Below are 17900 nucleotides of genomic sequence, written 5' to 3'. Positions count from 1 at the left end.
CCCAAAGGAAAAAATCCAACGAATTTAAGTCGGGAGACCTCGGGGACCAGGGTTGAGTGCCTCCTCGACCTATCCAGGGGTTTGGGTAAATATTGTTAAAACATTTACGTTCAGCTAAACTGAAATGGGGTGGAGTACCATCGTGCATCAAATATATTTGCAACCTTAATGGCAGTGGGATGTCTTCCAAAAGTACGGGCAATTCATCCTCAAGAAAACGGCGATAAACATCTCCAGTAAGCCTCGGTGGTAAAAAAATGGGCCTATTAAGTGGTCTCCCACAATTCCGACCCATAAATTAAGTGAAAACTGGTGTCGATGACGGCCTTCTAATATTGCATTTGGGTCCTCGCGTAATTAGAAAAACATGTGACACCTAAGAAAAAGCAGTGACGTCTCATATGTTTACTTATTAATATCAACAGGAGCGAGTTCCCAGACGCTGCTGGAATAGATAAAATAAGTCAAATTACGTCAGAAGACGTCTACCGTTTTTATAAACAAACATACTGTTATGTTATGAATAAATTAGAGATTTGAATGTTAAGTTATGGAAACTGATACTAAGAAAAGTATCACATAAATAAAATTTGAAATATAAGATATATTGAAAAATAGTAAACAGCAGTATAGTTACTATCATACAAAAAGTAAATAAGAGATGTATTTCAGTAATTTAGACATCAAATTGTAAATGTAGTATCAAAAGACTCAGGAAAATGCATGACATCCAAATATGAACAGTTCATGTATCCCAAATTTAGTTAAAAGCTAGAATACGTAAAAATAAAATTCCAAAATTACAATTTATTTGTTGTCATAGAAACATCCAATTATCAATTTAACCACTGTTCGGGATTTAGGAGGCCAGTTTGCCATTTTCATCTAACGGTGTCACATCGAAAGTTTTGCTTCTGAAAAACACATGAAAATTGTTTATTTCAACAAAATCAAAAATTGTTCACGTACTTACGTAGTCAACTGGTGGAAGAAACGTCAAAGTTGATTGAACTGTCAGAAAACCGAATGTGACATTTATAGAAATTACATTTGACCGAAAGTATCTAAGTTAAATACAACAAATACCCGAAACATCAACAACAAATTGATAGATAGATTGATAGTGCAACAAGTGAAAATAAAAACAAGTACAGTGTGTGTTCACTGGGAAAGGTTGTGCCAGTAGGATTTCGGCAGCTTCTGTGAGGAGTACGAATTCAACGAGGGACCCCGGCAACATTCCATGGAATGCAGGGCGACTACTTCAAGTTGAGGGATATAATTTTATGTAAGTGTCGACACAGATAAAGCAAATTTGCACTCGTATAAACAAAAGCGCTATATAAATTTCAAAAACAAATTTTTTTCTATTTGAAAATGTCAAATAAAAAAGGTATAAGCATGCATTTATCGTAGAATAAAATTAAGATAAGGGGGGATTTACCATTGTGTAACTTAGCATTAGAAATTACAACAGTAACTGTCATATGTAAAACGAAAATCTGCAAAATTTATGAATAGATGAAAATTTGTGAAAACGATAAATTTTTTATTTATTTTACAAAAATCCTTTAATAAACATAATTCATATTCAAATTTAAAGGCGCTCAACTAAACGTAAACAACATCACAATAAAACATCAATAAAAAATATAATCAATATAACAATAGAACCCACACCCTAAAAATTAATAAAGATTCTCATCATAAATAATTTAACATCACACACAAAAAAAATAAATTAATAATTATAAATATAATAATACCAAATTTCAAAAAAATTGGAATTAGGGTTCTCCAGATATTAGTAAAAACTTTGTGTTTTCTCTAAATTTCAGCGCCCTGTATCTCCGAAACGAAGCATTTTCGGACATAGGTTTATAGGAACTTTCTTTCTTATTTTTGGTCAAGGAAACTCCCCTTGCAATATTAATGGGGCACCCTGTATATTTGATGACTTAAAACAATTTTTTCGTTCTCATTTACTTTAATGCAAAATTTTAGTTAGGTCTTGTAAATCTAGTTATTCAATGAAGGTTTTATATTACATATTTAAATACAGTATGTCCCAAAATGATGGAACAAAATTCGTATTAGTTTCAGTTGAAATTTTAAAAAATCGGTGAAACAGGTCAATTAGTAAATAGAAATGAAATTGTCACTATTCTTCTATATTTTCAATTTTTTTGAGTCATGTTTGACAGACTTATAACATTATTGATATTTTGTTTTAATAGGACGCTCTATATTTTGTAGTACAAAGACGAATTCAGCGATATAAGGTTATACCTACTTTTTTTTGTCATAGTTGTCAAAAAAATGTAAAAATTGTCTTTTATGTCTTACTGACGACTATTTCAAACAATCATAGACTCTGTCGTACTTTAAAAAACCTACCTACTCTTTAATTAATCTTTTTCTACTTACTTTAAAGCTTTTCTATCTCAAAAAAAAACACATCGACAAACACATAAAATTCACCTGGTATAGGTATAACGTGAATGAAGTTTAGTTGCAGTTCATTCATTCTTAAATTATTTTGAAAAATGGTTGCCCGTTTAAGAGAAAAATAGAGAATTTAAATTTTAACTATGATTGAATGCGGAGATAAATCCGTAGTCAACAGAAGGTATGTGACTTATTTCACCATAAGTATCCAGACCAGAGAATTGGTCTAGCTACAATAAGTAAAGTAGGTATCCGACAAGTTTGAAGAAACCGGAAGTATAAAAGATTTAGCTGGATCAGGAATGCGAAGAACGGCAAGCGAAAATGACCGTTAAAATGTGATGTTCGCCGTTACTGAAAATTCTCATTCATTCATTAGTTCTAACTTAGCCAACTTCAACTTGTCGAAGTCCTCAGTTTACAGAACTCCGAAGTCTCAAAAGTGGAATCCTTATAAAGTTAACGACTTACAAGAACTATGGGCAGATGACACAGACAGAAGATTACAGTTTTGTGAGGAAATTAGAAATTTATTTAAAAGACAGCCCATCTTAAAGAATCGCATAATTTTCACTGACGAAGCAACTTTTTGCTTAAACAGTACCATGAATAGGTAAAATACTAGGTTTTGGAGCCCAGAAAATCCGCATTAGATGCAAGTAAAACATATAAAACGGCTGGAAAAAGTGAATATCTGGGCTGGAATAGTAGGAAATCGCATGTTGGGACCTTATTTCTTTGAGGGCAATCTGACATTTATTTGGAGTTTTTGCGTTTCCAGCTGATTCCAGCCCTGGAATTAATTTTTCCTAACTCTAACGAGCACGGTATGCCTGGTTCCAACAAGATGGTGCTCCTCCACATTTTCTCCTTGAATTTACAAATTACCTTAATGAAGTTTTCCCAAATCGATGGATAGGCAGAAGAGGGTCGTTTGAATGGCCACCACGCTCCTCTAACTTAACCCTACTAGATTTTTTTTGACTGACTGACAACCCCACAGACCAGTCACTATCGAAGGACTAAAAAATCGTATCAGAGAAGAAGTTCGAAACATAACACCAAATGTTATTCAAAATATAATTGATAATTTGAACACCACTTTGAATTTTTGCTGTAATAAAATAAAAAGTAGTAATAAATTATTATTTTCATTTAATTCCTCCATTTTTTGACAACTGTGATAAAAAAGTAAATATAACCTTATATCGCTAAAGGACCCCGCACAAACCTTATGGAAAATGGCTTTCGGTCAAAATGGCTGAAATTGAAATATGATATAGCTCTCATCTTCCTGAGCAAAAGTTGTCATGTGCACAAAGCGATGCTCTGTGTAGGTTTAAAGATATAATAGAGCTTTGAAGCTAACGATTTCATAGCAGGGTGCTGAATAGAAGTGCAGGATAGGTGTATGTATATCTCTCTTTCTCCGTATATACATGGTGAGTCAGTTTTTTGTAGACAAACTTTAACAAGAGATAGAACACATGTTTTTAAAAAGAAAAGTTCCTATAAACATATGTCGTAGAATGCTTCGTTTCCGAGATACGGGGTGTTGAATATATTTTTTTTTTCTCGAATATTCATTATCACTTATAAACGAATGCTTAGATTTTTTTCTTGTTTGGGAGATAATGCCTATTAATTAAGGGGCATAAAACAAGCGATACAAATGTTCAAAAACTTGCACAGTGGCGGAGTGGCGGGTGTTCAATTAAGGGGATAAAACAAGCGATAAAAATGTTTAAAAATTTGCGCAGTGGCGGAGTGGAGGGGTTGCTTAACCTCTTTCTTAAACAGAACTTCTACGCCAATGACTATTTCTTAAAAAAACTGTTATTTTCATTATCTACATATATTTTAACAAAAATAATGTCCATTCTTCTGTCTCGAAATTCCTGTGCGTTTCCGAGTTATTTTGGTTTTTAGTGTTTGTTGCGGTACTAAATTAAGTAATTTATTTATTATCAGTTATCGGTTAAATATTTAATTCTTAAACCTACCTAAATATGGTTTGTTAAGGATTCTAAAAAGCCGAAATCTCTTATTCTTTATCTCTTTCCAATGTAGTCAAAATAAATGTTTGTTATATCAAGCCATACTCAAATACAAGACTTTTATAAGTTGAAATCTATTTAGTACACTAATTTTAACAATCCTTATTTATTATGTGCTGTGTAAATACTAATGTACCGCAACTAAATTACAAAAAAAAACATTGAATGAACATTGATGTAAATGTTTATGGAGAAATTTTTTGAATTTATAACAATATTTAATTAACAACTTCTTAAAACTTTTTGGCAACTGAACAATAAATTATTGTATGTATGTAATGTATCAGATTTCAAGTTATAAAAGTCTTGTATTTGAGTATAGCTTGATATAACAAATATTTATTTTGACTACATTGGAAAGAGATAAAGAATAAGAGATTTCGGCTTTTTAAAATCCTTAACAAACCATATTTAGGTAGGTTTAAGAATAAATATTTAACCGATAATTAATAATAAATAAATTACTTAATTTAGTACCGCAACAAACACTAAAAACCAAAATAACTCGGAAACGCACAGGAATTTCGAGACAGAAGAATGGACATTATTTTTGTTAAACTATATGTAGATAATGAAAATAACAGTTTTTTTTTAAATAGTCATTGGCGTAGAAGTTCTGTTTAAGAAAGAGGTTGAGCAACCCCTCCATTCCGCCACTGCGCAAGTTTTTGAACATTTTTATCGCTTGTTTTATCCCCTTAATTAATAGGCATTATCTCCCAAACATGAAAAAAATCTAAGCATTCGTTTATAAGTTATAATGAATATTCGAGGAAAAAAAATTATATTCAACACCCCGTATCTCGGAAACGAAGCCTTCTACGACATATAGGAACTTTTCTTTTTAAAAACATGTGTTCTATCTCCTGTTAAAGTTTGTCTACAAAAAACTGACTCACCCTGTATATACGGAGAAAGGGACATATACATACATATATCCTGCACTTATACGTATTCAGCACCGTGCTATGAAATCGTTAGCTTCAAAGCTTTATATCTTTAAACCTACACATAGGATCGCTTTGGGCCCATGACAACTTTTGCTCAGGAAGGTGAGAGCTATATCATATTTCAATTTCAGCCATTTTGACCGAAAGCCATTTTCCATAAGGTTTGTGCGGGGTCCTATGTCTTTAGAAGGGCTATCTATTTTTATTATAAAATATTGAGCGTCCTAATTAAAAGAAAATGTCAGTAAAATTATAGGTCTGCCAAACATGGCTGAACAAAATTAGAAAATATTGCAGAAAAGTGACAATTTCTATTTATTAATTGACCTGTTTCAGCGACTTTTTTTAAATCTGAATTGGAAAAAAATATTAATTTTGTTCCATCATTTTGGAACACACTGTATATGAGCAAATATCACTTTGTATCTGAAGTTCGCGGACAAGATGAATGATAACAGAAAAGATGAAATTATTTCCGAAACACTATTTAGTTGGTAATTTTCGTTAAAGTTTTACACTTATTAATGTATGTAATGAAATTGTAATGAAATTCTACGAGTATAACAGTAGCATCATAATGTTTTTAGGATCGCATGTGGCGAAAAACTCGTGTTCCACACAATATACTTTGTACTGGTGCCGATCCTAACAGAAACTGGGACAACTTCTGGAATGTGAGCGGTGGTTCAAGCGACAGTCCCTGTTCAGAACTGTATCGTGGACCTAAACCCTTTTCTGAACCTTGCACTAAGACATTATCTGAATTTATTAAAACTGTTGGAAGTGAACTTGTAGCATATATCAGTTTTCATTCGTTTTCACAAGTTCTACTGATACCTTACGGTCACACATTTGAGCATTTGGATAACTATGATCGAATTGTAAGTAAATTAATCTATTTAATTGATTGACTTTATTGCAGAAACGGGCAGCTTCACATATTTCTTAAAAGTGGTAGATTTATATCTGGTGGGGCCCAAATAGCCCTTTCCAAGTGGACTGTATATATATATAAAAAAAAACTAAACTAAACTCACCAAAATGTGACGCAATAGATGTTTCTTTAAGTCGATGGCAAAAGGAAAGGGAAGAAGGGAATGCACTCGACTTCAAAAGGGTTCACTTCACAAAACCAATTGTACACAACAACTATTAACTATTTCCAACGAACCGAAAAATACAACAACCGCTCTGCGCGTTTGAATCGAACTAAGGAAAAAAAATAATAAAAAATAATTAACAAAAATCGGTGGCCGAACACCAGCGGTTCACCAGGATATTTATTCTACATACCAGGTGTATTCATCCCCCCGGCCTTGAATAATTGTTTTAAAAAAATATTAATTTTAACGACAACAAAAAACTGGAAACTATCAAGAGAGAAAAAAATATATACTTAAACCTAAAACGAAATATTAAGCTACTGTTATTGATTAGGCAATGGACAAAGCTTAACTACAGGTCTTTATAAGTGGTATTTTTTGTGCGTACAAGAGCAATTCTAATGATTCCATCTTTACCTGGAAAAACCTCTTCGATGATACCTAAAGGCCATTGAAGAGGAGGTACATTTTCTTGTTGAATTAAAACTAGAGTCCCTCTTGTAACAGGACAAGTGGGTGTGTTCCATTTTTGGCGATTTTGTAAACTAGTCAAATACTCAATGCGCCATCTTTTCCAGAATGATTGCACTAACTGATCGAGAAGTTCCTTTCGAGATAGCAAATTTTTATTAATTTCAGAATAATCATTTGCCGGAAACGAATCCAACGGTGCTAATGTCAGAAAATGTGCGGGTGTAAGTGCCATCGGCTCGGATGGATCGCTACTTAACCAGCATAGCGGTCTTGAGTTTAATAAAGCCTCTATTTGGGTTAAAACGGTTACAAACTCTTCATAAGAAAGAATCTGATTTCCAACAATTTTGTACAAGTGCGTTTTTACTGATTTGATATTACTCTCCCATATTCCGCCGAAATGAGGCGCAGAAGGTGGGTTAAATTTCCATTCAATTTTATGTAAACTTAATTCTGTGCCTATAGTAGTTACATATTCACTAGATTGTAATAAATTGTATATTTGATCAAGCTCAGCTTTTGCTCCAAGAAAGTTTGTACCGCAATCCGAATATACACAAACTACTGGCCCACGGCGAGCTAAAAATCGCTTAAAACATCCAAGAAATGTAGCAGTCGACATATCTGAAGCTAATTCTAAGTGAATTGCTTTTGTTGCCAAACAAACGAACAAACATATATATGCTTTTTGACTTTTAATACCTCTATGCCGCGTCATGGTAATATAAAAAGGACCAGCATAATCCACCCCACAATTTAAAAATGGTTTAGCTTCTGTAACTCTAGGGGTAGGTAAGTTTCCCATTTGCGGAAATGAAGGTTTTGGTTTAAATTTAAAACAATAGTTACATTTTCTAATACGACTACGAATAATATTTCTAGCGGATAGTACCCAATATCGTTGCCTTATAAGCGATAACAACAAATGCGGTCCAGTATGCAAATATAAACGATGAAAATGATCTATGAGAATATTAACTAAATGATCTTTTTTAGGCAGTAATAAAGGGTGTTTTTTCTGATAACTAATTTGTGCATTTTCTAATCTACCTCCAACTTTTATACAAGCGTTCTCGATAAACGGATGCAAGTATTGCAGTGACTTTGAACATGTTTTTTCATTTTGCAATAGTAGAAAATGTATTTTTTGGACAATGCGTATTAATACTATTTCAGCCTTTTCTAAATCTGAAGCGGTAATAATTTTTTTAATTTCTAAAATTCTTACAAATCTAAGAACGTAAACTGTGATCCGACAAAGTTTTAACCAAGAAGACATTCTCAACATGAGATTACGTAATTGATTATCTTCGGCAACTATTACAGGAAAAACATATGAGATTTTTTTCGTTAAGAGTGTTTGTTTCATTTTCTATTATGCGTTTAATTGGCCATTGGTCCGTGTCTAGTTGAAGCCAACAAGGCCCGGAAAACCAACTAGAGTGTGCCAGTAATTGCGCAGGAGTTAATCCACGAGAAAGACAATCGGCGATATTGTTTTTACTATCAACATGAAACCAAATAGCGTTTGGAAGAGATAATTGAATTTTAGACACCCTATTCGCGACAAAAGTTTTCCATCTATGCGGAGAGCTAGCAATCCAGCTCAGAACTACCGTCGAGTCTGAAAACGCATAAATATGTTCTATTTTAATACGAGACGAACATGTATCGATTATAGTTTTTAATAGTTTTGCTAAGAGCACAGCAGCGCAAAGCTCAAGTTTGGGTATAGTATGAGCTTTGACAGGAGCTACTTTGGATTTTGCACATAATAAATTTATTTTAATATCGCCATCTCCTGTTACTATTTTTATAAAAACCATAGCGCCGTACCCAACAGTCGAACTATCTGCAAAGCCTATTAATGTAGCGGACGAATTATTACAAGCTCCTATATAACGCGGTACGTACAATTTTGATAAAAGTGGAAAATCTATATACAAATCTGTATCAATAACTTTAGCAGCTAAAGGATAAGAATGCGCTTCGTCCCTAGCCAGTTGTTTAACTGTTCTTAAAGCTGCAAATGGTGATGATGTTATACCGAATACGACAGTTGTTAATTCATATATAGCTAAATCTTCGTCAGGAGAAAATCTCCATAAAATTCTCTGATATTTGCGGTGCTCGGGACTTATCCAAATATTTCGATACATTTGGCGAATATCTGAAATCATGGCGATTTGGTTGTAGTACTAAAAATATTTTCGCATTCAGCGTCATCTTTGTTAAGAATAGCAGGTGCCGGTATCTCCTCTACTTCCCAAAATCTATGCAAAATTTGTTCTAAAGAGGGTTCAGTTATTGCACAAAATGTTTGCAGATTATCTGATGAAGCAAAAATGGGAACATTGCCCATTACTATATAACCTAAGCTACTTTGAACGGCTATTGGTAAACTAGGTGGTCCGGTTATTTTATTGGAACCTAAAATATGCAAAAACAAATCAACTCCAATAATACCATCAATTTCCGACGGTTTAAAAAACTTATCATCTGCCAATTGCAAGTGTTTTAAATAATCTAGTGACTTAATTGATATGTTTGATGTCGGAAGTTTATCAGTAATTTTATCTATTACTAAAGCGTGTACCTCATATTGAATATTTGAATCGAAGCGTGACTGAAAAACAAAATCTGAACTATCTAAAATCTTTTGAGCTCCCCCTATACCATGAACAGAGGATCGATATTTCTGAACAGGTAATTTAAGTCTTTGGCAACATTTTGTAGTAATAAAATGCGCCTGACTACCACTATCTATAAGAAAACGCGCTAATTTATATTCACCTGAAGTGGATATTATATTAACTACTGCAGTTGAAAGCAATGTTGCATAATTATTTTTTGACAAATTATTAACTGCTGTCGAACAAAAATTTTGAGTTGTTAAATTTTCAGTTGTATGTTCAGTTGACAGAGGTTGACTACTAGAAGCTATGTTATCCTGATTCGGAGTTACCGTTCCAGTAAAGTGCAAAAATGAATGATGTCGCAAATGGCAGGTATTGCAGACATTCGTCGATTTACAATCTGCAATTTTATGCATAGTACTAAGACAGTTTAAACATAATTTTTTATCTTTTACTAAATTATATCTTTCAAAAAAAATAATAAGAAATATTTAACAAAAACCGGTGGCCGAACACCAGCGGTTCGCCAGGACATCTATTCTACATACCGGGCGTATTCAATATCAGAAGAAGAAGAATATATTTCAAATAAATTATATTTATTAAAATTCAAAATTTGTAAACGTGATTTCAAGAAATAGTAATACAAACTCTATGACAAACTTTGACAGATGACAGCTGGATTTTCAAACATTTTTTCTTATCTCGGAAACGGTAAGAGGTACAAAGTAGCTTAAATGGGGGCAAAGTTGCGTAATCAGGGGACCAACATTATGCCTCTAAAAAATCAAGGCTAACATGATTAGTTTTCGAAATATTTGAAAAAACCGAAATTTTGGAAATCCGCTTTTGTTTAATTTCAGCCGCCTTGTTTGAGGTGATATTGAAAAAAGAAGAACACTTTTTCATGGCCTGACCCACATACCCTGAGCACAACGTATCTTGGGCGCAGCAAGATCTACGCTTCCATCACACAGGCCTTTGGCGGGACTCATGAAACCAAGCTTCCACACCCTCATACCTAAGGTGAAACAAGAGAGTGTTAGAGTTTGCAAGGTTAGGTTTGATACTAAGCTCCATTTGCTTCTTTATCCTCTTTGTAACAAACATTGATCTCGCTCCAACCGGAGTATGTGGGCTTGGGAGCTTGGGTGTGAAAGAAAGCTGGTTTGGCTCGCTTATCTGCTGTGTGATGAACAAATCTCGCTGCCACGAGAATTCGGAAGCTTGAGTGTAAAAGCATACTCGTTCCATTTGTCTGTCTGTTGTGCAACTAAAGTGGATCCTACTGCTCCTAGGGTATGAGGGTTTAGGAGCTTGGGTTTGAGGGTTTGCTGTGCCCAAGGTATGTGGGTTTGGGAGCCCAGATTTAGAGACCTTACTGCACTCAGGCTTTGTGGGTTTGGGAACTCGGGTTTAGAGATTTAGCTTCATCCAGGGTATGTGGGTTTGGGAGCTTAAATTTATGAGTTTCGGCCAGTGGCTTCTTTGTTCGAAGTGTGTGTCGCGCTGCTCATGTGTGACGCTCGAAGTGATCGCCACCCTCACCCTTATTAATACCGGCCCTGGTTTTGAAGTTATGGGATTTTAGGGTTATTCAGCTTCGGGGTTTTGAGGTTTCAGATTGAGGCCTTGTCGTGTTTTCAGGTTATGGGGTTTCGGGGTTTTAGGTTAAAAGGGTTTACTATTCAAAAAATGAAGGTTTGTGCCCTATGTGTAAGTTTATTCGCTGCTTATTTTGGGTTTTTGTGTTTTGGGCTCATCCAATTTTGAGGTTATGTATTTTTACGGTTGCGAGTTATCATTTTACGGCTTGTCGAGCTCGGTCGGGATCATAAGGATGTGGGGTTATAAGGTTTAACAGGTTTCAGGGTTGATTTTGCTGAATTCTACCATTTTCAGCTATTTTTGAGGTTAGAAAAAACTCTGACGTGATGGGACCAAATGAATCGCAGATTCGGTTTCAGCGACCCAAAAAACATATAATACGATTGGTTTGGCAGAGGAGACCTTTCGTCGATTTTTTTTTGTAGTCCTGTGTTATTTTTATAGCAACCATCATTTTTATTTATCAGGCTACTTTGATTGAAATATAAAATTATATATTTTAAAATGCTTGTAATTTCTAAACAAAAACGAATCGGACATAAGAAAAAATGGAATTAGCCCAGTTACGATCTGTGAAGTTTGTCATAGAGCTTGTAGATCACTCTGTATTTCAGATATGCCAAATTATTTTGCAGAAAATATCATATATAAATCAGAGAGTACTAGTATGTTGTAACAATTTAATAATTAAATTAAAATGTAATATCAGTTTTCTAGTTCAATACAATTTTGTTTGAAATAAAGTGGGATATGTAAAAAATCATGTTAACACTATTATGTAAACATAGTAACAAAGCAGCAATATACTTACTAAGATCGTAGAGTGGTAATGTTTAATTTTGCTTCACTCAACGTTTGATACTTCCTGAAATACAAATGGCTTAACTGATGTACAATTTATAGTTTCCTATAAATTATGCTATTTGAAATAAAAATGAAATACGAGTGGAAAAAAACAGTAACTTTATTTAGTTCTAATACCTGTTTCAGATTAAAAAATAAGGAATTAATTAATTATATTGTATATTAAACTAAACATCAACAATGACTGTTATACTGTCCAATAATAACAACACATACGGCGCACAAAAAAAACTCGATCGCGAAGATGTCGACTTAGGCAGTGTAACTCATTTTGTTACCAATAAATCGATAAAACACACACTTAGTCAGAATTTGGCTCCTAATATTTAGAGTCCGTCATTTTAATTTATAGAATGTCAGTCACACAAAAAAGTCCAAACCCAAAGATCTGACATATCATTTCCGACATAATTCTACCAGCTGAAAACGATACCGTAGTCAGAATTTATTAGTCGAGTCAAGATAGATTTTGACTTGGCGAAAATTACTGGAAGAGAGAACTTTTTATTTTTCGCTTTGTAAAGTTGTCAGAAACAACATATAAAAAGTTACCAACTGTAGAGCGTACGCTAAATTAGTTGCAAAATTACAGTTTTTGCAAAATATATATAAAAAAATATAATTTAAAAAAAATTAACTGAGCCATTCCAAAGGACAGGAAATTGTACATAAAAAATGTTAATAAAGTTTTTTTCTAAAATGCGAATTAAAGGCTGCAGAATTTTTTTTCTAACGTACGAAAAATGAGACGGGCGTCCCCCAAGTATAGCTCTCGAAGAGCGCGCGGTCCCGAGCGCGCTACACTAAATTAGTCATAACTTTTGATCTAATTGATCAAATCGACCTCACAAAAAATTTAAATGAAAGAAAAGTCATCCGGTTATCAAAATTTTATGTCTTTAAACTTGAGAAAATATAGTGCCTCCCAGAAGTAACGCAAAAAATTCATATTTCATTTTGTGCCCATCTAGTTATTTAAACTATTACCATCACACGTTACAATAAAACATTATTAGAGTTTTAATCCCGTGCTCATATTTCTTTCTAGGTTTATCTTCATTTTTAACATTTGCCAAAACGGAAACGTTTTTGAACATTTACTTAGTGTAATTTTTTAAAGTATAATACTCATCTGGAGTTTTAGTTGTCCATATGCCTTTTTAAGAATGAACTTAATAGAATGTTTTAATTTTGACGCAACAACTTATCGAATTATGTATGACCAGGTGGTGGAGATTAAAACTCTCAAACAAGGCTGAAATGAAACAAACACGGATTTTCAAAATTGGTCCCCTGATTACGCAACTTTGCCCCCATTTAAGCTAATTCGTATTTCGTACCGTTTCCGAGATCCCTGTAGTGAGAAGCGAAATTGTAACAGCCTGTATACAGAGGGTTGTCCGAATTTTATGCAGGAAACTTTGAGAGCTCTTTAAAATAATGTCTGTTTGCTCTACAAACATTGGTCTGGAACAACCCCGTTTTAGAAATATAGGGTGTTGAAGTTGTTAAAATTGATTTTTTATTTATATCTCTTTTGTAAAAAAGGGGTGACCCATGTCCAGTTGTACACCACTGGTTGGACCTTTAAAGCTCATATTTTAGGGAATGTAAGACCTACTATCATACATTATCTGTACCAAATTTTATTGAGATCGGTTATTAGATTCCGGAGATACAAACAAAAAGTCATTTTTTTAACAACTTCAACACCCTGTATCTCTAAAACGGTGCTGTTCCACACCAATGTTTATAAGGCAAACACATATTATTTTAAAGAGATTTAGCTGCTCTCGAAGTTTCCTGCATAAAATTCGGACCACCATGTATATTGGGAGCCAAATTTTGACTAATTGTAAGAGTGTGTTTTATAAATTTGGCATCAAAATGAGTAGCACTACTGTTACTACTACTACATCGCACTCGAGTTTTTTTGTGTGTGCCGTACTGCTTATTAAGAAATAAGCAGGAATTAATTCAATTAAGTTTTATATTTCTTACGTTTTAGTATTACATTGGGCTGAAAGCGGCTGATGCATTATTTGAGCGTTACGGAACATTGTACAAGGTGGGCTTGATTAATGATGTTATGTGTAAGTTATTTTTGCATTAATGTTTTTATTTAATTTCTGCCACACCAAAAAGAACATTAGTAAATAACCCATTGCACCAAAAGAGATTGATTTTGAAAGTTGAGTTTTGCTAAATATTTTAATTTGAATCGCCGTTTTTAAGATTTTTATACAGTGCCTTCATAAACGTCCTATTCCCACGTGACTGCGACTGCTAGGCAACCAAACTTACAAGGGAGTCAGTGATTAACACAAAATTCCCTAAAGGCAGAAAATGAGTCCAGTGGAGTACATATTAAAATTCTTTACATTGAACTTTAATTTCCAAAATATGTTTCTTTTTTCAATAGAAAATTATTTTTTACAATTTTACTTCTCATATTTTGAATTTTTATCCCATTCTATATTAAAAAAGTATTTTTTGTTTGAAAGAGGTTGTCATTTTAAAAATATAGGCTCTTTGTCACAGATAATGAAAATATTGTTAATAAAACTAAAATTTTTTATTGTTTTATTCATTTTTTTTTCAATATTTAATTCTATATACTGATACAAAATTTTATTCTCTTTTGAACGGTTCCCTATACCTATCTCTTCTAGTTTTTAAGTTATCTACTATCTTTTGTGTAATCACCTAAAATCTTGTAATTTCTTGCGAGGATAGCTGTGGAATTTTTAGAAAAACTTCAAAACAAACAACTAAACTGTCACCAGTTATTTATTTACCATTTCCATTTAAAATAAACAAGTTGATGGCGACTTCTGGTATAACCGGAAGTGGTACGTGGACGCCATTATTTTAGTTGAGAAGGGCATCCCCGAAAACCCGGTATCACAAATTTTCAACATTCAAATTGAAGTAGTCTCTGAAATAATTCTAATGGGCCGTCACCGTGAGACACCCTGTATGTATACCCCCTTCGAGAAAATAGCCGTTTATATAACGGAATAATAAAAGACATCAGCAACCAGTGGCGGCCCGTGGGTTTAACCACAGGGGGGCGCGTTTTGAAGAAAGAACGTATATAAGAGGAGGTGCGGGGGGTGAGGGGGGCGGTAGCCCTCCTCTTAGCGCCGCAGTCGGAAAATTTTGAGGAATTTCAAGGTCATTGTGTTTTTCAAGTACATAGGTACACCAAAATGAATACTGTCAGTGTGTAGGTACAGTAGTTGGATACAATACAAGAAGTAAAATTCCAACGTGTGGGGCTGAAGTGGATCAACCACCCCAGCTGGTATATATGTAGATTTAGAGATGAGAAATATTTATAAAAAAATTCTTGAGAATTTTTACAGAGGAGGCACTGCCTCAATTATTTATTATTTACTATTTTAATAACATCAATTTATATTGTTTAATGCACACACCTATTTTTTAAAATTAAAATCCATTCTCCTGCTTTTGTCCGCACTGAACTTCTGTGTCACCTTTTCGTTAAAGTCTGGAATATTTTTAACCATACAGTTCTCAATGGACAACATTCCTAACGCACTTAGACGATCTTCACACATAGTATTTCTCAAAAAAGTTTTAATCAGATTTAGTTTTGAAAAACACCGTTCTGGTTCTGCTGTTGTCACTGGTATCGTCACTAATATTTGTAAAGCTTGAGTAATTTCCTTAAAAACTGGCCTACTTTTGCACTCTTTCTGTACCTGAACTAAATTCAACACTGGCGTTGGACGTCCGTTATTTTTCAATTCGACTTTTTCCTCTAAACTTAAATTACTAATAACAAGTTTTTTTATTTCACGAACCCTCATTTTAAACTTAAACTTATAAAATATAATGTCTTAAAAAGCGCCAAACCAAAAACAAAACACGTATAACTACACTGCAGTGATACGGGATACTGCCACATTGAGTCCCAAAATAAAGCGCACGAGCCTATCGCCGCCTACCCCTCCACGTGCCAATTTGTCCAATCATATGTAAAAATATGCTTTCACGGTGGACTACGATTTCACCGTCCGCGATGGACTGGGGATTGCGCGCGCGGTCAGACATAACTCTTTGGTACGTTCACGGAGTACATCCACTTTATGCAACCAACCTAACATATATGACATATTGAATGCATACTATTTAGATTTTTTATTGATTTAATAAATACATTATTTTAAGTTTACAGTTTGAAAATATCTGGGGGGGGGGCGGAGTCCCAGAGTCCTCCTTCACGAGCCGCCACTGTCAGCAACATAATAGTAGAGGTGCATAATTGTAACAAATAAACAGTTTCAGAAATAAAGGTTAACCACTTTTTGCAGATAAAGCCACTGGAGTTAGTGCTGATTGGGTTAAAGGTGTTTTTAAAACTCCAATAGTGCTCACATATGAACTTCGTGACACGGGAGTGTATGGTTTTCAACTTCCACCGGAATTGATCATACCAACATGTGAAGAAACCCTAGACTCCTTTGTGGTTATTTTTGAAGAATATTACAAGACTATCAAGGCATAACACTTACATGGATTTTAATTTCTCAGTTCTTTGTAACTTCATCTTTAATATAATGTCACTAGAAAGATTCCTTAAAAAATGAAGAAAAATGTATAGGGTATTTCAAATGGAACTAAATTGGGTAGCGATTGTGGTGTCATGGACAATTCTTTTTCCCAATATATACATACTTAAATATTTTTACTGTCATAAAATTGTAGAGGGTGTCTCAAACTCGATAGTATGCTTACAGCAAGGTTACAAAAAATTTAAATAAAATTTGGGACACGTGGTGTTAAATTCACAATCGAAAGTATTATCTTTGGGATTTGACAGAAACGACTAATGACGTCATCAATTATATTTCTTCCAGAAACATACCCAAATTTTTTCCTGTTAAAAAGCTCCCTTTTTTCTAATAAACTTTTATTAGAGAAATTTTTCTGTATTACTTCCCATTTAAAAGTTATAAGCAATATCGTCCTAAATAGTCTCAAAAGAAATACCACCTAAAAATCACATTAGCGGTGGAAGGATCAAGTAGTCGTTGGAAAATAATTGAACGTTTGTTTAAAGTGCATAAATGCTACAAAATACTTGTCATTACTTAATACGATAGTCAAACGTAGGTATAATTTTATTGCTTACAAAATGTTTTCTCATTTAGAAAAAGATGACATGTTGCTAATTTACAAAAAAATTCAAGAAGAGCTTAGAATATCGAGAAAGGAATCCAGACGCCTCATTCCTTTACAAGATTGGAGGCGACCTTGCGACGAAATGAAGATGCATGTTCGGAAAAATCAAATAATTGACAGATGGGTAAGAAAAAATGTTAATACAGCTAGATTGTTACAGTATTTCGAACAATATCCATGAAATTCTATGCGGCAGGCTACCCAGGAATTGAATTTGGATAAATCAGCCGTTCAACGAGAAGTTTTAAAGACCTATGGGTATCATGACTACAAAATTCACAATTTGGAGTAATTGCCTGAGCATCACTTTGAAAACAGATTTAATTTTATAACTCAAATTGTAGTAAATGTAGATAGTGTTGATCAGAACCTTTTTCGGTACGTTCTTTGGACGGACGAGTCAGTTTGTCAGTAATGGTTTGCCAAACAAGCGCAACGAACACCACTGGTCCATTGAAAATCCCCACATTGTAAATCCAGTCCAAAACCAAGACCATTTTGGAGTAAATGTATGGTGCTTCAACATCGGTAGGCATTTAATTGGGCCTT

General features: G+C 33.9%; 1 protein-coding gene across 1 annotated transcript in view; it reads left to right on the top strand.

Annotated features, from left to right (window-relative positions):
- LOC108912313 (zinc carboxypeptidase-like) overlaps positions 1-16905 on the top strand; it is a 35416-nt gene extending 18511 nt beyond the window's left edge. Inside the window, exons 4-6 of the mRNA XM_018717523.2 lie at positions 6043-6336; positions 14149-14233; positions 16481-16905. Coding sequence (XP_018573039.2) covers positions 6043-6336; positions 14149-14233; positions 16481-16674 — 573 coding nt within the window. The 3' untranslated portion in view covers positions 16675-16905. The remainder of the gene's footprint in view (positions 1-6042; positions 6337-14148; positions 14234-16480) is intronic.
- Positions 16906-17900: the final 995 nt, after the last annotated feature.

This window comes from Anoplophora glabripennis, unplaced genomic scaffold, assembly GCF_000390285.2.
Source record: "Anoplophora glabripennis isolate ALB-LARVAE unplaced genomic scaffold, Agla_2.0 scaffold569, whole genome shotgun sequence".
In the NCBI taxonomy this organism is placed as follows: Eukaryota; Metazoa; Arthropoda; class Insecta; order Coleoptera; family Cerambycidae; genus Anoplophora; species Anoplophora glabripennis.
This window is presented reverse-complemented; position numbering and strand designations above follow the sequence as displayed.